The 21,499-nt window shown below is 37.8% G+C and overlaps 1 protein-coding gene across 1 annotated transcript; it reads left to right on the plus strand.

Annotated features, from left to right (window-relative positions):
* Positions 1-11,270: 11,270 nt before the first annotated feature.
* LOC149834270 (3-oxoacyl-[acyl-carrier-protein] synthase II, chloroplastic-like) lies at positions 11,271-19,295 on the plus strand. Its single transcript, XM_090010041.1, has 13 exons — positions 11,271-12,042; positions 12,904-13,106; positions 13,230-13,433; positions 13,734-13,844; positions 13,947-14,042; positions 14,179-14,224; positions 14,362-14,441; positions 14,671-14,739; positions 14,826-14,910; positions 15,009-15,163; positions 15,345-15,425; positions 18,700-18,759; positions 18,911-19,295. The coding sequence occupies exons 1-13, from the start codon at positions 11,640-11,642 to the stop codon at positions 19,025-19,027; spliced, it is 1,710 nt and encodes a 569-aa protein (XP_089866167.1). The 5' UTR covers positions 11,271-11,639; the 3' UTR covers positions 19,028-19,295.
* The last annotated feature ends 2,204 nt before the right edge of the window (positions 19,296-21,499 follow it).

Raw genomic sequence — 21,499 nt, forward strand, 5'->3', positions numbered from 1 at the left:
CGTTTTAGGCCATGACCAGCCAGCCAATAATTAGACCAACAACCTGACCAGTCTGGTCGAGGTGGGTGGGCCCAGGTTGGACCAACAATCAGATCAGTAGGTCGACCTATTCAATGAAAAAGGATAATGACCTCAAAGGAAATATAATAATTTTCATTCTAAGTTCACTTATCCTGTAAGTGATTAATCTCATTAACTGACCAATATGATTAAAACCACATTTGGAAATGAGAAAAATCTCATATTAAGGGAGCGTTTGATGGAAACGAAAGTTCCTTCTCGAGACATAATGGAAAAATCTCATATTTGCAATATTGTTTTCGTATGGTGTTCACACATGCTATCAAACAGGGAAGAAAAAACTCTCTGCTTTTTGCATTGACCGGGGGATTTTCTTCTCATTTCCCCTCAGATGAAGTTATATCTAGTGATTTTATTCCCACAGTCAAACATGTTTGAAAAAAAAGATTATATGAGAGTTCTCATATTAAAAATGTTATTTTCCTTGTGTGGCATGAAAATTGAATGTGCGTGTGTGTGTGTGTGAGAGAGAGAGAAGGTTATCATATGAAAAAATTCTTCAGTCTCCAGAGATGATGAAAATTTTCACACTGAAAAATTTATATATTTTTCTTTTCTCCTCACACTTTTCCCATCATTTACCACTTCCAAACATCCTGACATTTGGAAATGGGAAAATATCTCATTGCCTATGATAAATTTACATGTGAGAATCTCTTCTTTATGAAGAATTTTTCTCTTGTTTGTGTGACATGAGAAAATCAGGTTGGAAAAATGTTTTAGTGTTTTGATTAGGGTGAGGGCTGCCCACAAAACCCACAAATTTTAAGGAGATTTTTTTTCCATCTAAGAGGAAGAGAAATTTTTTCTTGTCAAAACCAAGGTAAAATAGAAAAAAATTCCTTTCAAAACTCTTCTGTTATTTTGAACAAATAGAAAAGTTGCCACTTTTCCTTTTTGACCTGCATTTTTCCTACTTGTAAACATGGGCATGTTTGGAAGCAAAACAATTTCTCATAGGAAAAAAAAGTTTTGCCTATGAGAGGTTTTGATATGATAACTTTTTCAACTAAAAACGTTCACTTGTTTGTGTAGCATGAAAATCCGCCTCGCCCCATTTGGACCGGGGATGGAGGACATGAAACTGGGATGGAGGTTCAAATCAAAACCTCTGCGAAGATGGACTTACACTTTCTCCCGCCCCATCCCCGATCCCCGTTAGTAAAATAACTAAAATACGTTTAGGGATGGCATTGGACCGGAGAAATACAGCCCGCTACCCCGCCTCACCCTGTTTGGACCGAGGACATGAAACAGGGATGGAGTTCAAAATCAAAACCTCTGCGAGAATGAAGGCAAGAATGGAAGGCAAAATTTTGAGATGGGCGGAGGTGGATACCTTGTCCCCCTCCTCAGCCCCCGTCCATTGCCATCCCTAGGAGTCATTGAAATCATAGATGATCAAGTTACCACAAGATTCTACAAGTTTCATACAAATGTGGTACATGAAATTGAGTAGTGTATCACCCTAAAACATATTGTCTATGACCTTATAGACAAAAATGATCCCAAGTTCACAAAAAATGAAGATCAAGCCACAGGAAACAACGATATGGGAATCTATATCAATTTGTTTCATAACCACGAACATGATAACAACTTTGGGGTAGTGGGAATTGCAAGTTAGGAGGAACCATCGCAGTGGCCCTCCCATCATCGAAGATCACATGTTATGTTGTACCCTCAGGTATTTGTCAGCGAATAGTACATAAAACACTATCACTCAATTCAAAGATGGATCACTACTTGGATCAATCCACTGGAAAAAAAATCCAACCGTCCAAACAAAGTCGTGTCTAGAAAAAAGAGTCATAGGCACTACTCTCTCTCTCACTATTTTATCTGGTCGAGACTCAACAAAAGGAGTTGATCACCTCACTTGATCTGAATGAATATATCAACCAAAACACCTCCAAAAAAGTGTACCACTTCTCTCCCATCAAATAGGTTTTCAAGTATGACAAGTACTTAAGAATAAAATTTCAACTACTCTCGTTGGGGCAAAGCCTACAAAAAGGGAGAATACGACCTCCAAGGTCAGTACACCAATATCGGTCCTGAAACTAATCATATTGTTGTTTGAACATCATAAAGCATTAAAGGGCATTCTAAATAAAGTCAAAATCCCTCCGGCTACTTAACCAGGGAGCCTGACAACACTAGTGTCCCAAGTCATGACCCATGTGTAGATGGTGGGGAGGACTGGACATTTGGCTGTATATAATCACTAGAAAGCTCAACATCACCCATTCAGAATTCGAAGATTACTGCATCCAAATTAATGGTTACGAAGAAAATGTTACAGTTACTTGGGGGACAATAATTTTGGAATTATTTATCTGTCCAATAGCTCACCAAACTCTATTCCATGTTGTGGATATTTCATCTTCCTATAACCTACTTTTGGGTCAACTTTTGGGTCAACTTTGAATCTGTGGTTTGAAGGCAGTTATGTGTACCTATCATCAGTACATAAAAATACCATAGAAAGATCATATTATTGTTATTTTCATTGATGATCTAACCATAAGATCAGTGCAATCGATGATTCCTCATGCTGATCGAACCGTTGACATTCCCTATATCTAGGAAAAAAGAAAAGCTTCTTCCACTGTCATAGAATCTGGCATCAAAAAAACATCGAAAGTTACCATTATGGATTGTTCAAAAGTGCCCAAATTTCTCAAACTATCTGGAAGAATTGATTACTCTGATTTTAGAAAATGCAATGAGTATCCTAAATTTTGCCAAATGCATCAAAGGATAACCCATGATGCTAAAATTATGATATTTGCCTTATAAAGGGCGGTGAAAAGATGAGCAAGGAATGCAAACACCTATCCTAGCCTCCAAAGCTAATTCAGGAGAATGCATAGAAAATGACAAAAGGGAAAAAAAAGGTGATAGCAAAAAAAACAACTAAAACCACCTCGTTTTGTCCCAAGAGAAATCATGAATCTTAAAGTTGTTCCTGAAATCATCATGAAGGACACCACAAACTTGTCTGAAGAAACAAGCTTGGAAGGTCTCACTTTCTTAAAAACACCAGTCTCCAGGGGCAACATGATGTCCACTCTCCTTCCAAGTGAATAGAAACTAAACTATCCTACTACATGGTCTGATCTAGAAGATTCAAGCCTGATCCCAATATATCTGGAAGTAACCCTCTTTGCAAAAAGAACCAAACTTGAAGATTTGGGTTAAGATCAAATTCGAGATAAAGAAATCCAATGTGCCTTTCAACAGTGGCTAGTTTCAATAAGATAAGATTATGAGAAAGATGTGTCCCAATAAGCTTGGGAACACTATTATCAAAGGCAGTTGCAACTGTTCACCCTACCCAAGTTTCACAGGAAAACATCCCCACCACTCATCAAAATCTATACCCACTGGAGAGGGTGTTCAAAGTGGTTGGATGATCCGGATAAAAAGCAATTGACAGAATTTGATATTGATACTGGAAAGGTGAATTGGAAGAAAAATGTTGGTCCAAACTCGCAAATAGTTGTTGGGAGTTTTGTCTATGAGAAAGACTCTATCAATTAGATGTCGAAGATGAAAATCCTATTCCAAATCCCTCACTTCGTCAGCAAACAACAAAGCATATCATATCCTTTATAAGGCTCATACTGAACTTCTCTGATCTAGAAGAAAGTAATGAGTTAGATGGGGAACAATATCCATCAGAGTATGTCCTGGTTTTACCTGCACCTACATGGAAACCTCATGGTATGGAAGAAAGTGATGGATCTGATAACGATGATCTCACTGTAACCATTGCAATCCCAAGAGTGGTCCAATTTCTTAAACCCTCCAATCTGGAAGAAATCCAAGAATCAGGGCCATATGAAGAATCAAATCCTGAATTTCAGTATGATGGTCCAGATTACTCCATTCCAATAACCCAAGCTGAGATCTTCTTCAGTGATACAATTCTATACAAAGTTTGGATCAAACAATGCAATATGGAAAATGAGGTAAAGGCCAAATTTTATAATTGGACAAAACAAATCTAAGAAGGCTTCTGCTATGATCTTCCAAAAACAACTTTGAAAGATTATTTTCGACAATGCATCAATCAAGTCCGGGAAGAGAATCTGCCAACGGCTCCCAAAAAAAGAAGACCCGAATTACTATCCGAAGTCAAAAGATTCACAGAGGCATTGGTTGCACTTATTGGGTCAATCACCCAGCATCAAACCTTAGTAGAAGCAAATTATATCCAATGAGAAAAAAGAGGTCTATAACCTATTCAACAAGGATTCTGAAGCAATGAATGAGAATCATATCTAGACTCTAGAGGATGATAGTTCAGAACAAGAAGAAGAAAGTGATGATGAATCTGAAGGATTCTCATTTGAGCCCTACCACTTTCTGATGGAGCCATTAGCTAGGGCATCGAAAAATATCAATCATACAGACTAACCTATTACTTGGATTCAACCGTAAAAATTTAGGCAAAATATAATAAATGGGTGAAAGAACAATGAGCACACTTCATCTTAGAAGAAGAAGCTCAAACACATATCCAAAGCATATTAAAGCAAATTAAAGATGAGAACAAAAAGATCCCTCTTCCCTCTTGAGAATCAGAAAATTCATGGACAGAAGAACAAGTTACCGAACGAGAGATCGCTACCTCACTACCTTGAAACTTGAGAATGACATCTATTGCAAATGTTGGAAATGGGTCTGAATCTAGATGAGGAATTGAGAAGACCAATGAAAGTCGTTGAATAGAATTTGAGAGAATGTCTTGGATACAAAAGTCAACTTATCGGTATAAGCTATTTGAAAAACCCTTATTTGGCCAATTTGTTCACCAAGGATTCTATAAGAGACACTCTGGAGGATTTTACAGAACGTCAGATCCATTCCCACTTCACACAGAGCATCTAATAACTTGGATCCCAATTCTCTAACAACTCTCATCAAAATCGTAAAACACCTATAGGATAACATGGTCATAAATGTTGAGGTTAAAACGAACGTACTGGGTCTCCCCACAAGTGTGAATCGATGGAAACAATAAAGCAATGACAATTAAAGAAATAAAACCAAAACAAACTAACAACAAAAACAAAACAACACACAATCATTTACGTGGTTCCCTCTCAACTGAGGTACGTCTACAATGACCAATAGGTCAACAACTTCAACTTTCTTCTAATAAGATTACAGAGTGTCCAAAAGGCATAAGCCTTACAAACACACAAGGTGTAACGAAATGAACAAGAGGATATACCTCTCTGAGGAACAAAGAATGAATGCTCTGAAAAACCAACTTAACAAAGTTGTCCTGAAAGAAGTATAGCAGCACTTCTTGCTTTTGTTCACTCCACACCCTTTTGGTGCCCTAAAAGAGTTTCTCACACCTTTTCGCTCTCTTTTGCTTTTTATTTTGTTCTCTCATCCATCCCTTAAATAAAGGACAAGACCCGCATTTAATGTGGAAAATTAAACGTCTTGCACAACTTACAATGAGCCTGAAGCGCATTAGCACAAATCGCTATCCACCTGAAGCCACAAATCGCTATCCAGCGACTACTACAAATCGCTATCCAGCGACTACTACAAATCGTTATCCATGTTAAAGCACTATTCGTCAAATTATTATCGACAAATCGCTGATCCTCAAACTCCGAACAGCTGAATCGACATTTTCATTTCTCATTCAAACATTCTTGAAATCACCTTGCGAGTAGGAAGTGAAGAAATCAGCTCGTGAGGTAACATGAAATGAAGCTCGAGAGTCAATAACCCAATCAGTCTCTTGACCGATCAGATTGATGCTAGTGCCATCACAAATAACCATGAGCTCTCCATCTGTGACTGCGGTTGTGGCACTCTGCTTTTCTTTTGAGCTCTTCTCTTTGCTCTGCTCCTTGAACTTGAGCTTCCCGCACTCCCGCTTTATATGTCCCTTCTTGTGGCAATAATAACACTCAACATCTTTCTTTGAGCTTGAGTTTGAGTGGCCTCTGAATTTGCCACGGTAGTGTAGAGCCTTGCTCTTACTCCTGCTTCTCCTCTGGTTTTCAATCACAAGTGCCTCAAAGGTAGAAGGATCTGATGACTTTTTTATCGTCTCTTCATTCAGAAGACTACTGGTAACTTAGCTCATTGTTACCGTTCCATCAGGTGTGGAGTTACTGACTATGACCACCAAGGTTTTCCAACTCTCAGAAAGAGAACTAAGGAGCAACAAGGCTTGCAACTCATCATCAAAAGTGATTTTCATTATATCCAACTGATTTACAATGCTTTTGATCTCATTTAAATGCTCTGCAATAGAGTTGCCCTCTTTGTATTTGAGGTTCACAAGCTTTCAAAATAGAAATGCCTTATTCACTGTCGTTTTTCTATCATAAAGACTTTTTAGTTTGGTCTAAAGACCATGCGCCAAAGTTTTTATGGATACATGATGAAAGACACTATCATTTATCCATTGCCGAATGAAATTGACAGCCTTTCGGTCTAGCTCTCTCCATTCGTCATCTTTCATCTCTTCTGGTTTGTTGGTATCTATAGGTCCATCCAGATCTTTACAAACCAAAAAGTCTTCCATTTTTGTTTTTCATGTCATCCAGTTTGTGACATTCAAACTGATCATGTGGCCGACATTGTTCTCCATGACTCACACACAAATATATGACAAACTGAGACTAGAAACCAAAGCTTTGATACCAGATGTTGGGGTTAAAATGGATGTACCGAGTTTCCACACAAGTGTGAATCGATGAAAACAATAAAGCAATGACAGTGGAAGAAATAAACCAAAACAAACCAACAACATAAACAAAACAGCACACAACGAGTTACGTGGTTTTCTCTCAACTGAGATACGTCCATAACGACCAATAAGTCAGCAACTTTCACTTTCTTCCAACAAAGATTATAGAGTGACCAAAAGGCATAAGCCTTACAAACACACAAGGTGTAACGAAATGAACAAGAGGATATACCTCTCTGAGGATCAAAGAACGAATGATCTGAAGAACCAGCTTAACGAAGTTGTCCTGAAAGAAGTGTAGCAGCACTTCTTGCTTTTGTTCACTCCACACCCTTTTGGTGCCCTAAAAGAGTTGCTCACACCTTTTTGCTCTCTTCTGCTTCTTATTTTGCTCTCTCATCCATCCCTTAAATAGAGGATGAGACTCACATTTAATGTGAAAGACTAAACGTCTTGCACAACTTACAATGCGCCTGAAGCACATTAGCACAAATCGCTATCCACCTGAAGCCACAAATCGCTATCCAGCGACTACTACAAATCGGTATCCAGCGACTACTATAAATCGCTATGCAGCGATACCACAAATCACTATCCAGCGATACTGCAAATCGTTATTCAGGTTAAAGCACTCTTCGCCAAATCGTTACCAACAAATCGCCGATCCTCATACTCTGAACAGTTGAATCAACATTCAGCTCAGAGGACTTCTACAAATCGCTATCCAGCGAATACGAAAATCGTCCTAAAAAAGATTAGGCGTCTTGCTTAGAATTTTGCAGTGATACTGAATGTGCATCGAACCAATGGATCTGACAAAGGAGGGAAACCCAACAATAAATTCAGATCTCGAAGCCTTAGAATTAGATTTGCTATTCTCTGGTCGTTTGATGCATGTTCTACTTCTATAGCCAGAGATTCCACTAAGGAGGATGACCATGAATTTGATCAAGAACTGGATAGTGATACCCAAAGCATGTGATTTTGATCCTGATTTTGTACCGTTTTAATAAAAAACTCAAAAAAAAATAGAAAATAGAAAAACCCCAAAAAGTCATTTTCTTTGTCCGAGATGGCATTGCTCTCCCCTCATTCCAGAATTTTGTTATTTCTATCGATGAGTACCAGTAAGTCTTTGCCAAACCTCTCATTTTCATCAATGCTTTTCTTTCTCATTTCAAAATAAAAAAATATGAATATTTTGAAATTTTGAAAAGATAAAAAATTTGAAAAATCAAACACTGAAATTCCTTTAGAGCATACTGTGCATGAGCATAGTCTAGACCAAGAGCATGGCATGAAAATAGAGACACCCAGGGAAGACATCACAAAGGTTCTTGATTTTAAAAGAATTTTTGAAAGGCAAGAAAATTCTTCTATAGTGATCAGAGACGACAATTCAGAAATCAACCTAAGTACCCAAAAGAACCCTCCAGTTGTTAGAATATGAACCTCACTCAAACTAAAGGATAGCAAAACTTTAGTCGAACAATTCACCATTTCTCTGAGAAAAAGTTTTCATCAACCCTCCCCCATTCTCCATGAGAAACCATTTTTCCACTTTTTCTCATTTGTGTGGGACCTGCACTTTAATTTTTTTTCCCTGTATCAATGGCATAATTTATTTCTGTTTTTATGCATATTTGTGTACCAATGACACTTTGGTTCTTCCTATTATTATATGGAGACCACAATTTTACCAATTGGTTTTGTGTGACAAATTTTTTTATGACATGTTTTTCATATCACTTTTTTTTTTGTATTTACACGGAGAAACCATCAGAGATAGGGCTGGTAAACGAGCCGAACGAACTGAACAGGGCATGTTCGGGCTCGGCTCACTTACTAGTGGATTGAGCTCGTGCTCGACAAGCGGCTCATCCTTGAATGAGTCAAACACGAGCTGGCTCGTGTAAAAATATTTAATGTTATTTATACATAGTATATATATTTTTATATATTATACTTGAAAATATATATATAACATTTTATAAATTACACTTAATAGTCTATATTTTATGTATATATTTTCCATTTACCTTGTATTCGGGCTCGACTCGTTGAAGCTAAACGAGCTGTTTGTGGCTTGGCTTGCCAATTATAAGAACCAATCACGAACAGTTTGTGATGAGCAGAACCGAGCTGAGTCATGAGCTGCTCTATTAGTTTACATAGACCTAGCGACACTGGCTCTGCCTGCCGTACTTAAGAGCACTGTCCTAGCAGAGTAAAACTTCGTGGGCTTACCCCATGTTTTTCATATCACTTGAAAACTTTTCTCAAATATGTAAATCACATAGTCTTAGATGTATAAAAAACATTAAAAATAAAAAATATTATAGTTTTCACTAGTGGTTCCTTACCCACAAAAGTAGCAAGCATTAACCTTCTTATATATATAACCTATTTTTTAGTCCCATCCAATTTATCCAACCCATATAAGGAAAACAGGCCAGATCCATAACCTTATTAATCCAGTGAATGACTTGGGTCGGGAAGTGAGATTGTAAATATGAATTCGGTCGACTAAGAGTACTAATGGGTCAGGTCATGCCTGACCTGACAATGTGTCCAATTTTTAAAGAGTGGTTTGGATCTGAATCTAGCTGTGTCCCACAATAGATCCCCCTATCCAATCATATTATGTCTTTGTGATATTGGATCAGAAGAAAATGGGTAAACTCTGTTGATTTTCATGCAGAAAATGTCGAGATACACTTGATTCAAACGTAGACCTGACCATATTTCAGACCCGGGATCTGACCTGGATTCTTATTTGCACTTAGTCAGATCTGATAATATGGATAAGATCCTGTTCGGACATAGATCAGAACTCCAACCGATGTTGGCCCTAACTGTTATCCTGCAGAGAAAAAGTTGTCCAGTTAGAACTCAAAGAGGACGGAAGCCAGGAAAAAAACTAACCAAAAAGAAAAGGAAAAGGAAAGAGAAAGGCCGTCAATGGATTGGATCAGGTTGGATCTACATGAATGTAGGTCCAACTCCAAGTCTGCTGATGAGGGGTCCTTATCAGATACTGTCTGGTATCCGATTGGATCTGGTATGGGTCAGTTCCAGTTCGGATTTGTCAGCGCATGACCTAGGCCTGGAATTACTGGTCGAGGTCTCATTCTTGACCCGGTTCTAAACGAGCCAAGATCTGGACTGGATCTTGGATATGGAATCAAAACATATTGGAAATATCCAATCAAGTTGGACTTAGGTTTAGAACCGAGCGCATGCATCACAGAAACCCTTATTACCATACTGAGGTTATTTTTTATTGCTTAGCATGCAGCTCAATTACTACTGATCGTTTATCTCAACATTTGTCGAGATGGATGGATCAATGTTGTCAGTTTCGGTATCGTCCCTGTATCGATTGGTCAACTATTCAGGTGAATCAGCCAATACCGATATTCAAGTGAATCGTTCTGAATCGGTAAAAAGATAATTAAAAAATATTATGTGCCAATCCAAAACATGTGTTAAAGTTATTAAAATAATATTAAAAATAATTTTAAGTAATTTTTATATTTATTAAAAAAAAACAGCCGCAAATGCCAAGATGAATGGTTGTCAGGCAAGTTGCTGCATAACCAGTAACCACCAACCATGCAGCGACACTGCATTTAATCCTGATGCCTTTTAAAAGTTTTTATGTAAAAGCATTTTCAAAGCATTAAATAGGTCAAAAACTAAGCACCATATCATTATACATTTACACACTTGCGCACTCTCTCTCTCTCCCTCACTGCAAAAGAAACACATGCTTCTCACACTTCACAATCCACAAAGACATTGAGCGAATGCACATTATATGCAGCGTCGCTACAAAGTGGGGCATGTATTGACCTACTTGTCAGCGACCCATCTTGATGGCTACTTTGATGCACCGTTTTTCCAGCAGGATTTGAACGAAAATCGCGCTAAGAAAAAGGATTCCAACAAACATTGGACACGGCCCTCCTTCTCTGTTACGAAAAAAACTGGATGCGGAGATTACATGGAAAAAAAAGTCAGGGGAGGAGTCCCCCGACTCTCTCTTTCTCTCTCCCACACCTGTTTACGAGTTTTGATTATAACCTCTATCTTTGATCCATTCTTTGTTTAATGTTGTTGATTTTCAATCCAAATAGAACTAAGCGGGGGCAGGGTTTAGACGGTTATTTGACCATTGCCTTTTTCTACAGTGAGAGAAAGGAGAGGGGAAAAAAAATGAAAGCTTGAAGGAGAGAAAAAGTTTTATATTAAGATTAAAAATATAAAATTATATATATATATATATATATAAGATTTTATAATATATGTAAAAATATAATAGTAATTTTTTAAGATACAAAGTAAGTCGATCCTGTACGGTTTTTAAAATTTTGACTTCCATCTCCGATTTATTTTCCGTTTATGTCCTCAATCCCGATCCAAACCGATCGCAGGATGGACCCCATTTCCGCCCGGTACACTGCCGCAATGAATCGATGATTTTGATTTTGACGGCTTCTCTTTCTCACAGGCCTCAGATTCTTGCGCGACTTCGGTGGCACTCTGCTCGATTTTGCGTAGCTAAGAGAGAGCAGAGGGGAGAGAGAAAGTATATATATAGAGAGAGGCGCACATTTGTCTTGCATCTCTAATCTGGATTCAAGAAGGGTGACCCATCTTGGATTTTCGTCTTTCTCTTCCATCTATCTCCTTTTGAGAGAGAAAGAGACATATAGAGGGAGAGGGAGACATCTTTGTCCTCTTGGATTCCCTTCACCCTTTTATAGAGGCCCCATCTTGGATTTCCATCACTCCGTGCATATATACATTGAGAGAACAAAAAATGTCGGTTGCGTCTCCTCTCTGCACATGGCTAGTGGCAGCATGCATGTCAAGAACGGTTCTCTCATTGACGGAGGAGAAGAAGCCTCCCAAGCTCGGCCTCTCCCACGGTTTCAGCTCGAAGAGGAGGTTCAGCAAGTGGGCTCGGAGGAGGAAGATCGCTTCTCTGATGGACGACTTCTCCTGGCGTTCCGGACTCAATGGGCTCGAGCCCTCCTCTCTCATCAAGACCAGCCTGGCCTCGAGCCTCCATGGACTCAGCTCCTGCTTGGCCTTTGAGCCCTGCCAAGATTACAAAAACTCCAAAGGATCCCCATTCTTTGGGGAGGTTGGTTTCTCCCTGTTTGGTTCCAAAGGATCCGACGTCAGCCGCCGAGGAAAGGGATCTAGTGGCATTGCTGCTGGTATGTGCCTTAATGGGTGTTCTTCATTTGCCTCTCATTTTGTTTACATTGGCCAATATGTTCGTCTTTTAGGCATGGGGTGTTTTTGTTGTGAATTTAATGTTTTTTGGGGGGATTTTTTGTAGTCTTATTTGCTGGTCTATTTTACTTTTGTTTGGGGTACTGCATATATGGATTTGGAGTGATGGGATTTTGGATATCTTTTTTTATTAATTTTTATATGATTTAGATCTTGTTTTGTTTCACTTGGTACTTCAATGCATTGTTTGTACTAAAGTTGATTCAGTTTCCAGGTCATGCAATAATTGCATCTCTTCTTCTTCTTCTTTTCTTGAATAGCTACGTGTTAATCCTTCTTCGCATAATGTTTGATAATCTCGAATTGTCATCTTCCCTTTTTGTCTGTTAATATCCTGTCGGGCACTGTATTTTTGTTTTTTAAGGGGAAGATGTAGTTAATATAAAGGACATTAGTATCCTTTTTTTTATTAGTTTGGATGAATGTTATAAATTTAGATTTTTGGTTTTAGACGGATTTGCATTTCTTCTTTTTCCGGTTAAGCTGTTTGTCTTTCTTTGGCATAAAGTTTGATGAGCAGTTATCAATCTTGGGTTTTACCTCAGTCTAGCAGTTGGATGTTTCAATTTCTTAATTTTGCTCTAATTGCATGTCAATGGTCATAAACCTTAATGAACTTATACTTGATGATTTTTTTCCAATAAATATGTTTTTCTATTGTCTTTTTGGCCTATGGCGGTAATTGCTGCCCTGTAAGCTTTTGGTTCTTGTAGGTGGTTGTTTATGCATGGTTCTTGCATTTGTAAATTTGATTATTGTTAATTCAGTTATAAATGGTGCAGGAAAAACTGTGGCAGCAGCTGTGCAATCAACAGATGAAATGGCTGCGGTGAAGATGACTGTTAAGCAAAGAAGGGTTGTTGTTACAGGGATGGGTGTAGTGTCTTCATTAGGCCATGATCCAGAGTTGTTCTATAACAACCTCCTTGAAGGTGTCAGTGGAATAAGTGAAATTGAATCATTTGATTGTTCAGATTATTCAACAGTAAGTTTTTGTGTTATCCGGATACATCGTAGTTCCTGTCTAATTCAGTCGAGAGTCTCTAGACTGTTGTGTATATCTGAAATGTTTTTTTTAATCTTGTCTACTGATTAGCATGCTATGCAGCGGATTGCAGGAGAAATCAAATCATTCTCCACAGATGGATGGGTTTCACCAAAACTGTCAAAGCGAATGGACAAATTTATGCTTTACTTGCTCACTGCTGGAAAGAAAGCATTGATTGATGGAGAGGTGACAGAAGAGGTCATGAAAAGTTTTGATCTAACAAAATGTGGCGTTCTGATAGGCTCTGCAATTGGTGGATTGAAGGTAACATGGGCATCCTTTCAATGTTTGGTATCCTCACCAATTGCTTGGCACTTCATTTCTTTTGAAATTTGAATGGTTAGAACTATTAAATGGAAATTGCATTACACACTCAAGTTCTCTGTTGTTTTGACATGAATGATATGTTAGTTAGAAAGTGTATGTATAAAATGTGTATTACGTATGAAGTCCAAAAAGAGTTGCTTTTTTTAATGTTTTTTGGGAGAGTCGGATGGTACATGTCCTAAGTAAATTAGAGGAATTTTTGACCTGCCTCACATTATATCATGTTGACTGGAACAGGTCATTCATGATTCTGTGGCTGCTCTCATGGTTTCCTATAAAAGGATGAGTCCGTTCTGTGTACCTTTCGCTATGACTAATATGGGCTCTGCTATACTTGCAGTGGATTTGGTAAGCCAGCATTTACAATGAAACTTCAACCAGGACCAGCTAATTTCTCAATTTCAGGTGTTATTTATGCAATTGAGATGGTCTGCTTGTTTTTAACTTCAGGGTTGGATGGGGCCCAATTATTCAATTTCAGCTGCCTGTGCCACAAGCAACTTTTGCATACTAAATGCCGCTAACCACATTATACGAGGTGAAGCTGTAAGTTTCTGCCTTCACAATCCCCTTCCCTCTCTATCCATCTGAACAAGATTGGCATTCTTTCTGATGCTCAGTCAGCACTTCAAAGCACAAAATAGATATATCTCAATCAAGAGCATGTATTAATGATTTTCAGGATGTAATGCTAGCTGGTGGCTCTGAAGGGATAATTACCCCCATTGGTATGCATTCCTCCTATAAAAAGATGCCCCCTCACTTCTGCATGACTTTTTTTTTCTCCATTATTTTTTTCCTCATATTTTGATCAAGATGTAATGCTATTGCTTATCTCAGCATATGTTTCTCTTTCTTGGAGCAGGTGTTGGAGGTTTCATAGCATGCAGAGCGCTATCTCAGAGAAATGGTGAACCTCCAAAAGCATCTCGTCCATGGGACAGGGTAGCTTAGCCCTCTCTTTAAGTTTTTTCACCCATAGAAACAATATCTGTGATTTTATTGTTCATGTATTCAAACAGCAAAAGGATCGTATTACTGGACCTGATTTTCAATGTGGAACATCACACCTATTCTTATAGTGAATTGTTTTCATTGCTATGAAAGTATGGAAAAAGTTGAAGTAAACATTGTATTTTCTCTTATACCATACTTCTTTTCTCATTCTGAGCAGAGCCGAGACGGATTTGTTATGGGAGAGGGAGCTGGTGTTTTGCTGCTGGAAGAGCGAGAACATGCTAAGGTTAAAAAATACATGTTACTCTTAAGAGTTGTTCATGTCTTTGTTTATTCTTTGCCTGACTTTTTGGTTCATTTTTGAACATATAGCAAAGAGGAGCTAATATCTATGCTGAATTTCTTGGTGGAGCCTTTACTTGTGATGCATATCACATGACAGAGCCTCATCCTAAAGGTATGAAAAATGAACTGTAGATAATTGCTTCCTGTATCAAAATTCGTAAATTTTGTAAACAGATTTTGAGGTTTAAACTCTGCTGCTGGTTGTAACAGGGAGAGGTTTGGCACTTTGCATGGAAAAAGCTTTGATTGATTCTGGTGTAGCTAGGGAAGATGTAAACTACATAAATGCACATGCCACTTCCACACAAGCCGGTGACTTGAAAGAGTTAAAAGCTATGATGGACTGTTTTGGTCAGAATCCTGAGGTGATGTAACTGGCTTTATTGTTTTCTATCTTGTTCTTGTTCTTGTTCTTGTTCTTGTTCTTGTTCTTGTTCTTGTTCTTGTTCTTCCGCCTGTTACTATTTTTGTATATTTCATGTATGTTGCTTTAGGTTTCTTTATACTTTTTTGGATATTGTGAATTCAAAGATATAATTTTTGCAGTTACGTGTTAATTCTACCAAATCTATGATCGGTCACTCCCTGGGAGCAGCAGGGGCCTTAGAAGCTGTTGCTACTGTACAGGTACACGCAGCTTATACAGTAATTAGAAAAAAAGAAGAAGTTGTTATCATGTTTGCTGTTGGTTGTTCCTGTAGACCAATTATACAATACATTCTTGACAGAGGTTTGTCTTTAATTTATTTTTTCTTGTTTTTGCTTTGATGATGATGCATGGCCTAGTCCTCTAAAGATGCATTACGAAGAACTCATGTTATCACCTTCTTCATTTCTGTAATGATGCAAAGCAATTTGATTATTGCTGCACTACGTAGAGGAGAAATTATGATTATAAATTTATAATCATATATCTCCTGTGAGCACTGCCATCTCTTAGGCAAACAGCACCTATGTAAAGGCTACTGAGTTTGGTAATTATGGGTAGGTTGGTAAAGTCCACTCTGGCCTGGGGCCCTGGCTACACTGAGTACATGGAGACCTATTTACAGAAATGGGTAGAAACAAAAGGTAGAATGGTTGTTGCAGACTATATGTTGTGTAGATAATGAATGCATGCCCATGGCTTTTAGGAGGCCTTGATGAGTTCACCATATCTTATTTTGTCCCTAAATTTCTTTAAAATGGTGGCTTGCTTTATATCTGTTACTAAGGTGTCCTTTCAGCACTTGCACCACCCACATGAAACGGGGACTATCAAGATAGAGCTTTCCATGCAATAAAAGGCTTTTCGTTCTTGAATCTCAGCTATGTCTTTTCATATGCTTGAAAGCTTGAAGTTTGCTTATATCTTCATCTTTAGTCCTTGTCCTATTTACATGATGTTGGCTTTGCAAGCTATATTTCCATATCTCTTACACCTAAGGTTGCTTTAGGTACTCTATCTATTTCCTTCTTCCTAAATCACATCTTCCTATCTTACCTTTTGGCTGTAACAAGGAATTTGCTTAAGCAATCACACATAACATTTAATAATATTTTCTCTTTGTTGAGGCTACCAATATATGGTGGTTTATCTTTTCTCCTTAATCTAGACATCGGTATCATAACCTTGTACACATTTTCTCTTTTATTTGGTTTTTGTAGATTGATACTTCACTGCATATTATAGTGTGGGTTTTACAGGTTTCTTTGAATCACCCTTCCAGTTAGAGGAATATCTGTTTAACATAACATGCTCTCCACTTTGCCTGTTGTGCAAATTTGATTGGTAATGATGTCTCTGAGTTGTGTAATACATTTCAATATCATAGTTACAATGGGCACGAGCTACGAGTATACATATTATTGGTAACTCTCTTCTAGGTAAACAGTTTCATCATATTCGAAACTATCTTGTTGATTGCAAATTTTATCTAGAATTTGCATCTTGGCGTGTGTAACATTGCAATCAGATTCATATCTTATTTTCTATTCCCATTTAGCTTTCAGCATGAGCATGGTCCATCTATAGTGGTCAAGCTACTGTTCTTCGTGTATTTCTTGGGTACTTTATAGGTCAATTTGATAACCATGATGCTCTTGGTGTTGCTCCAAATACTCATTTCCACCACATTTGACAATATTCTTGTTGAAACTAAAGCCTAGTAGCTAGAATTTTCTTCTTCATGTGTTTAATACTACAATGGCCTCTATGTTTTGTGTGTATCTTTAGATGTAACTACATATTTTTTATTCATGTTTATATCAAACATGAATATGTCTTCATTTGTGGCCTTAATTCACCACATGTTCCTTTGGCTAAATCAAGCAGGTTGTAAAACATTTAATTCTTCTGTTCCAAATTTTGTTGAACCGTGATTTATCACTTGTTATGTGTGTGACATCGTAATTTGCTGGAATTTATTTGTCTATTCCATGACCTTTGACTATATGGTTTAAAGATAGCTGCATTTTTAGAAGTTGTTATGTTCGATCACAGCTTGACAGAACAGTGGCATCAACCACTTGATGGTTTGATGTCCCTAAATATTATCTGACTGGTAAGTGGTCTATAGAGATGGGCTTGTTTCTGGTACAGATGGGCTGCTCAAGTAGATTCTTGAAGCTGTATTCTTTGGTATTGTTTTGGATAACAAGATGTCTAGACAAGGGGTGTTTCATATCCATCTTATGTTATTTGTTGATTAAACAGTTCGTAGGAATATACTGGGGAAGAAAAGGAAAGCCTATGAAAGAAACCCTGGAATGAAACAAAGTTTGTTGAGAAAAGGGAAAAAAGTACCGCAAGTTTGTAGTGAACATTGGAATGTGGTCCCAATGTGTGTTTTGTAGATGAGATTTCCTATCCGTAAGACTGGAGAATATACAAACAAAAAATTGAAAGTATGAATGAAAACACATCAAGTTTCATTGAAGTCATGGCCCTCACTTTGTCATCCTCTTTGAGAACCTTAAGTTAGGATTCTGGCTTTTTTTTTTCAGGGTATATTTCTGAAATGGACTCCATAATAATTTCTATTAGAGAATGATCTCAATGTACATTTTTGTACTCTCTTTTTTTATATCATTGAGAGTCTGTTAACTCGCAGTGCACAATATGTATGGAGGCTCCAAAATATGGACGTATTTCATGGAGTGTGGAAGTATATCTTTGGAAGTAGAAAAAACAAGGACTTTTTATGCAGTTTCTTTTGGTGAACAGTGTTTGAACATCTTACATTATGTGGGTTGACACAAGCTATTAGAGTTGTCAGTGACAAGCAAGTTGGAATAACGAAGATAAATCATTGTCAAGATGCTATCCCTCTATGGCTCTATCTTTCATACCCTTGCTTGTGTTTCAGATGGGTGCTTTGACTTTGTTTGACAGGCTATTTTACTTGTATTGGTTTACAGAAAATATGTAACAGTCGATTGGATTTTTCTTTAAACATGAGATAGGATATTTGCATGAGGTGATGAAGCATACGGATGTACACAAGCGAGCCTGAGCCTGGTTGTTTGAGCTCAGCTTGGTCAAGCCTTCTTCTATTCAATAAAAGAAATGGTCATCATTATGGCATACGTCATGTGGGGGGGGGGGGGGGGGGGAGGGTGTTGTTGGCTGTGTGTGTGTAAAGTGCATACACTTGTGTGCATGTGTTAAATGAGAATAACCGGTACACATTCTTCATGTTCAATGAGATTATGGAAATTTCAACAATTTAATTGTGGTATTGTATTGTGGTAATGAATACGCATGTGAATTTGATCAGCTAAATGATCACTTTCTTGTTCCCCGTCAATAAAACATGGTTTTATATTATTGTGATAATGATGCAGGTAACAATGATTAATGTTTTCAATTTGCAATGGTGACTATTTTTCTGACTTGTAAGTAATGTTTGTCCAAATACAGGCAATTCAAACAGGCTGGATTCATCCAAACGTCAACCTCAACAACCCAGACACAGGCGTGGTGTGTATTTGAAAGAAGTGATTTTATGAAATCACGCATGCATATAAGCACATGCACATGCACATGCGCAGCACACCCATATAGACCACCACAAAATTGTACAAAGTTACATGCATTCTGATTCTATAATCTGAAACTTATGTTGTTGCAGGATGTCAAGGTACTGGTTGGCCCCACGAAGAAAAGGCTAGATATCAAGGTGGGGCTGTCAAATTCGTTCGGCTTCGGTGGCCATAACTCTTCCATCGTGTTTGCTCCTTACAAGTAACCTTTAGGTTGAAATACATCTTAACGAGTGAGGGAGAGAGGATCAACCCCTCTCAATCCCCCGGTCTCATTAATGTACTTTCTGATGCATTCAAGCACGTTGATTGGGAAAGAAAAAAGGATCTGCATCTGTGCAGCAAATTTTTCTTCCCACTGAATTTTCTTGTGGAAATCTGATGGCAACAAATGCAAATTCTCATTGGATTATCACTTACTGAAATTTTGTGAGATGCTTGTAATTTTGTTGAATTTAGTGATTCTTGTGATAAGCTACTTGTGGCGCATTGCTTAGTACAATGAGGGCATGATAGGAGCTATAAAACAGGGTTCCTTATTATGATTAAATCTTCGTTTGGTATTTTCTGGGGTTCCAAGGAACCTGTTCACTATTTAGATTTTATCCGTATTGATAGTCTGATCCCTACGGGTGCAAAAAGGATGGAATATGGTCCAATATCCAATCCAAATTCGGCATATTATTTGTGGATTCAAATTCAAGATTTGAATGTTCATTTGGATTGGATTTGGTTCAGATTCAGAACGATGTTTTAGGTAAAGTCCAATTCAGATTTGGATACAAATTCCATTCGAGTACAATTTTACTTGTAAAGACATTGTCTTTAATCCTTTTTTTTTTACTGGATATTGTATTATACCACCTATCTTTTGGTTTCAGATTCAACTCTACCTTTTGCACTCTGGACTTGGATTTGGATATAAGAAGTTCAGCCTGAATCCAATCCATTTGCACCCCGACTGGTCCCCCATTCATAACCGGGCATGAGGCAAGTGGGCACCATAACAACCCAATGAGATGAGATTTAATTCACCACTGGGCATGTTATTATTACCTTCAATAATCCTTAAAACTTGCAGGGAGGAAAAATCCTTCGTGAAAACAGCTCGGATATTGTCTTGCTTATTATATTGTTTCATTAAGTATACAATTTAAAAAACAATGAGGGAAGTCTCTCTGTACACCTTTATTCTGTTTTTTTAATTAATCCTTATATAAAAGTGGATATTTGGATTACTAACAAAGAGAGACTAACTACCTACTAGCAAAAAAGAAAAAAAAAAAGACGGACCTCAAAACTGGGTCAGCTTGGTTTGGTCCAGTAATGGGCCGCGTCTCTACTAAGTAGAGTGTAAAACTGGGTCAGCTTGGTTTGGTCCAGTAATAGGCCGCGTCTCTACTAAGTCGAGTGTAAAACTGGGTCGCCAGTTTTTTTTTATTCAGTGAGCTATGCATCTTCATGGTTAGGTTTGGTCGCATCTAGGGCTGGTAAACGAACCGAGCAGCTTGTGACTTGGCTTGGTTCGGCTTGTCACGAATTCGTTTGTGATTGATTCATGTAGTTGACAAGCCGAGCCACAAGCAGCTCGTTTAGCTTAAACGAGTCCTGCCCTGAACACAAGGTGTTCAGCTCGGCTTGGCTCGATATATATATATATATATATAAAAGAAAGAATGCATAAAACATATATAAAAGAAGGATGAATGAAAATATATACATAAAATATGAACTATTAGGTGTAATTTATAAAATGTTATATATATTTTCAAGTATAATATATAAAAATTATATACTATGTATAAATAACAAAATATTATTACACATGCCAGCTCGTGTCTGGCTCATCTCATTCAGGGACGTGCTCGAGCTCGGCTTGGCTAAACAAGAGCACAAGCCAAGCCATGAGCTCAATCCACTAGTTAACGAGCCGGGCCCAAACATGCCCTGTTCTTTTCGTTTGCATCGTTAGGCTCATTCAGATGTCAACAAATCAGCTGGTTCATATTATGGATCCGAGTGCATGTCTCACACGATATCCTATTTGTTTTAATGGGGTAAGGTAGTTTTCACTTCAACACACAGTAGCATAGTTATATGGAAACGAAATATATACGAGCGTGAAGTGAAAGTGGAGAACCAAGTGTTAAAAAATATTATGAAGTGGGAAGGGGGATACGGTTGCCAAGCGATATAAAATGAGATAAAACCAACATAAGAGCATGTAATAAAAAAATATTGTTTTTTAATATGAAAACCATAGAAAGTGAGGAGAAAACACATGGCAAGTAATAGGAACCGTGAAACAAACATTAAGCAAAAGGAAAGCGATTTGGGAAACTAGGAAGAAGCAGGCTTCCCATTAAAAGCAATCACGTCTCTCATATTTCAGAATCAAGTTTCCCAAAGCTTCTCCTCCTTTCAGATAAACAAAGAGTTTCTCACTTCCTAAGCGAGCTTTTTGAGAAATGAGCTTTTCCATGTAACAAGAAGCTTTCAATAGTATGCAATTGTCACAAATAGCATTGTGCAAGTGGATCAGTGAAGTCAGATATCCAATCCAAATCCAACACATTACTCATACTCATTACTGGAAAATTCCAGATTGGGATTAACTTCAGATCCGATTAAATCCAACCCAGTGGAACTTTTTACGTCTATCTTTGCAATTGCGCTAT

This window comes from Nuphar pumila, chromosome 6 (genome assembly GCF_984573655.1).
Source record: "Nuphar pumila chromosome 6, dmNupPumi1.hap1.1, whole genome shotgun sequence".
NCBI lineage: Eukaryota > Viridiplantae > Streptophyta > Magnoliopsida > Nymphaeales > Nymphaeaceae > Nuphar > Nuphar pumila.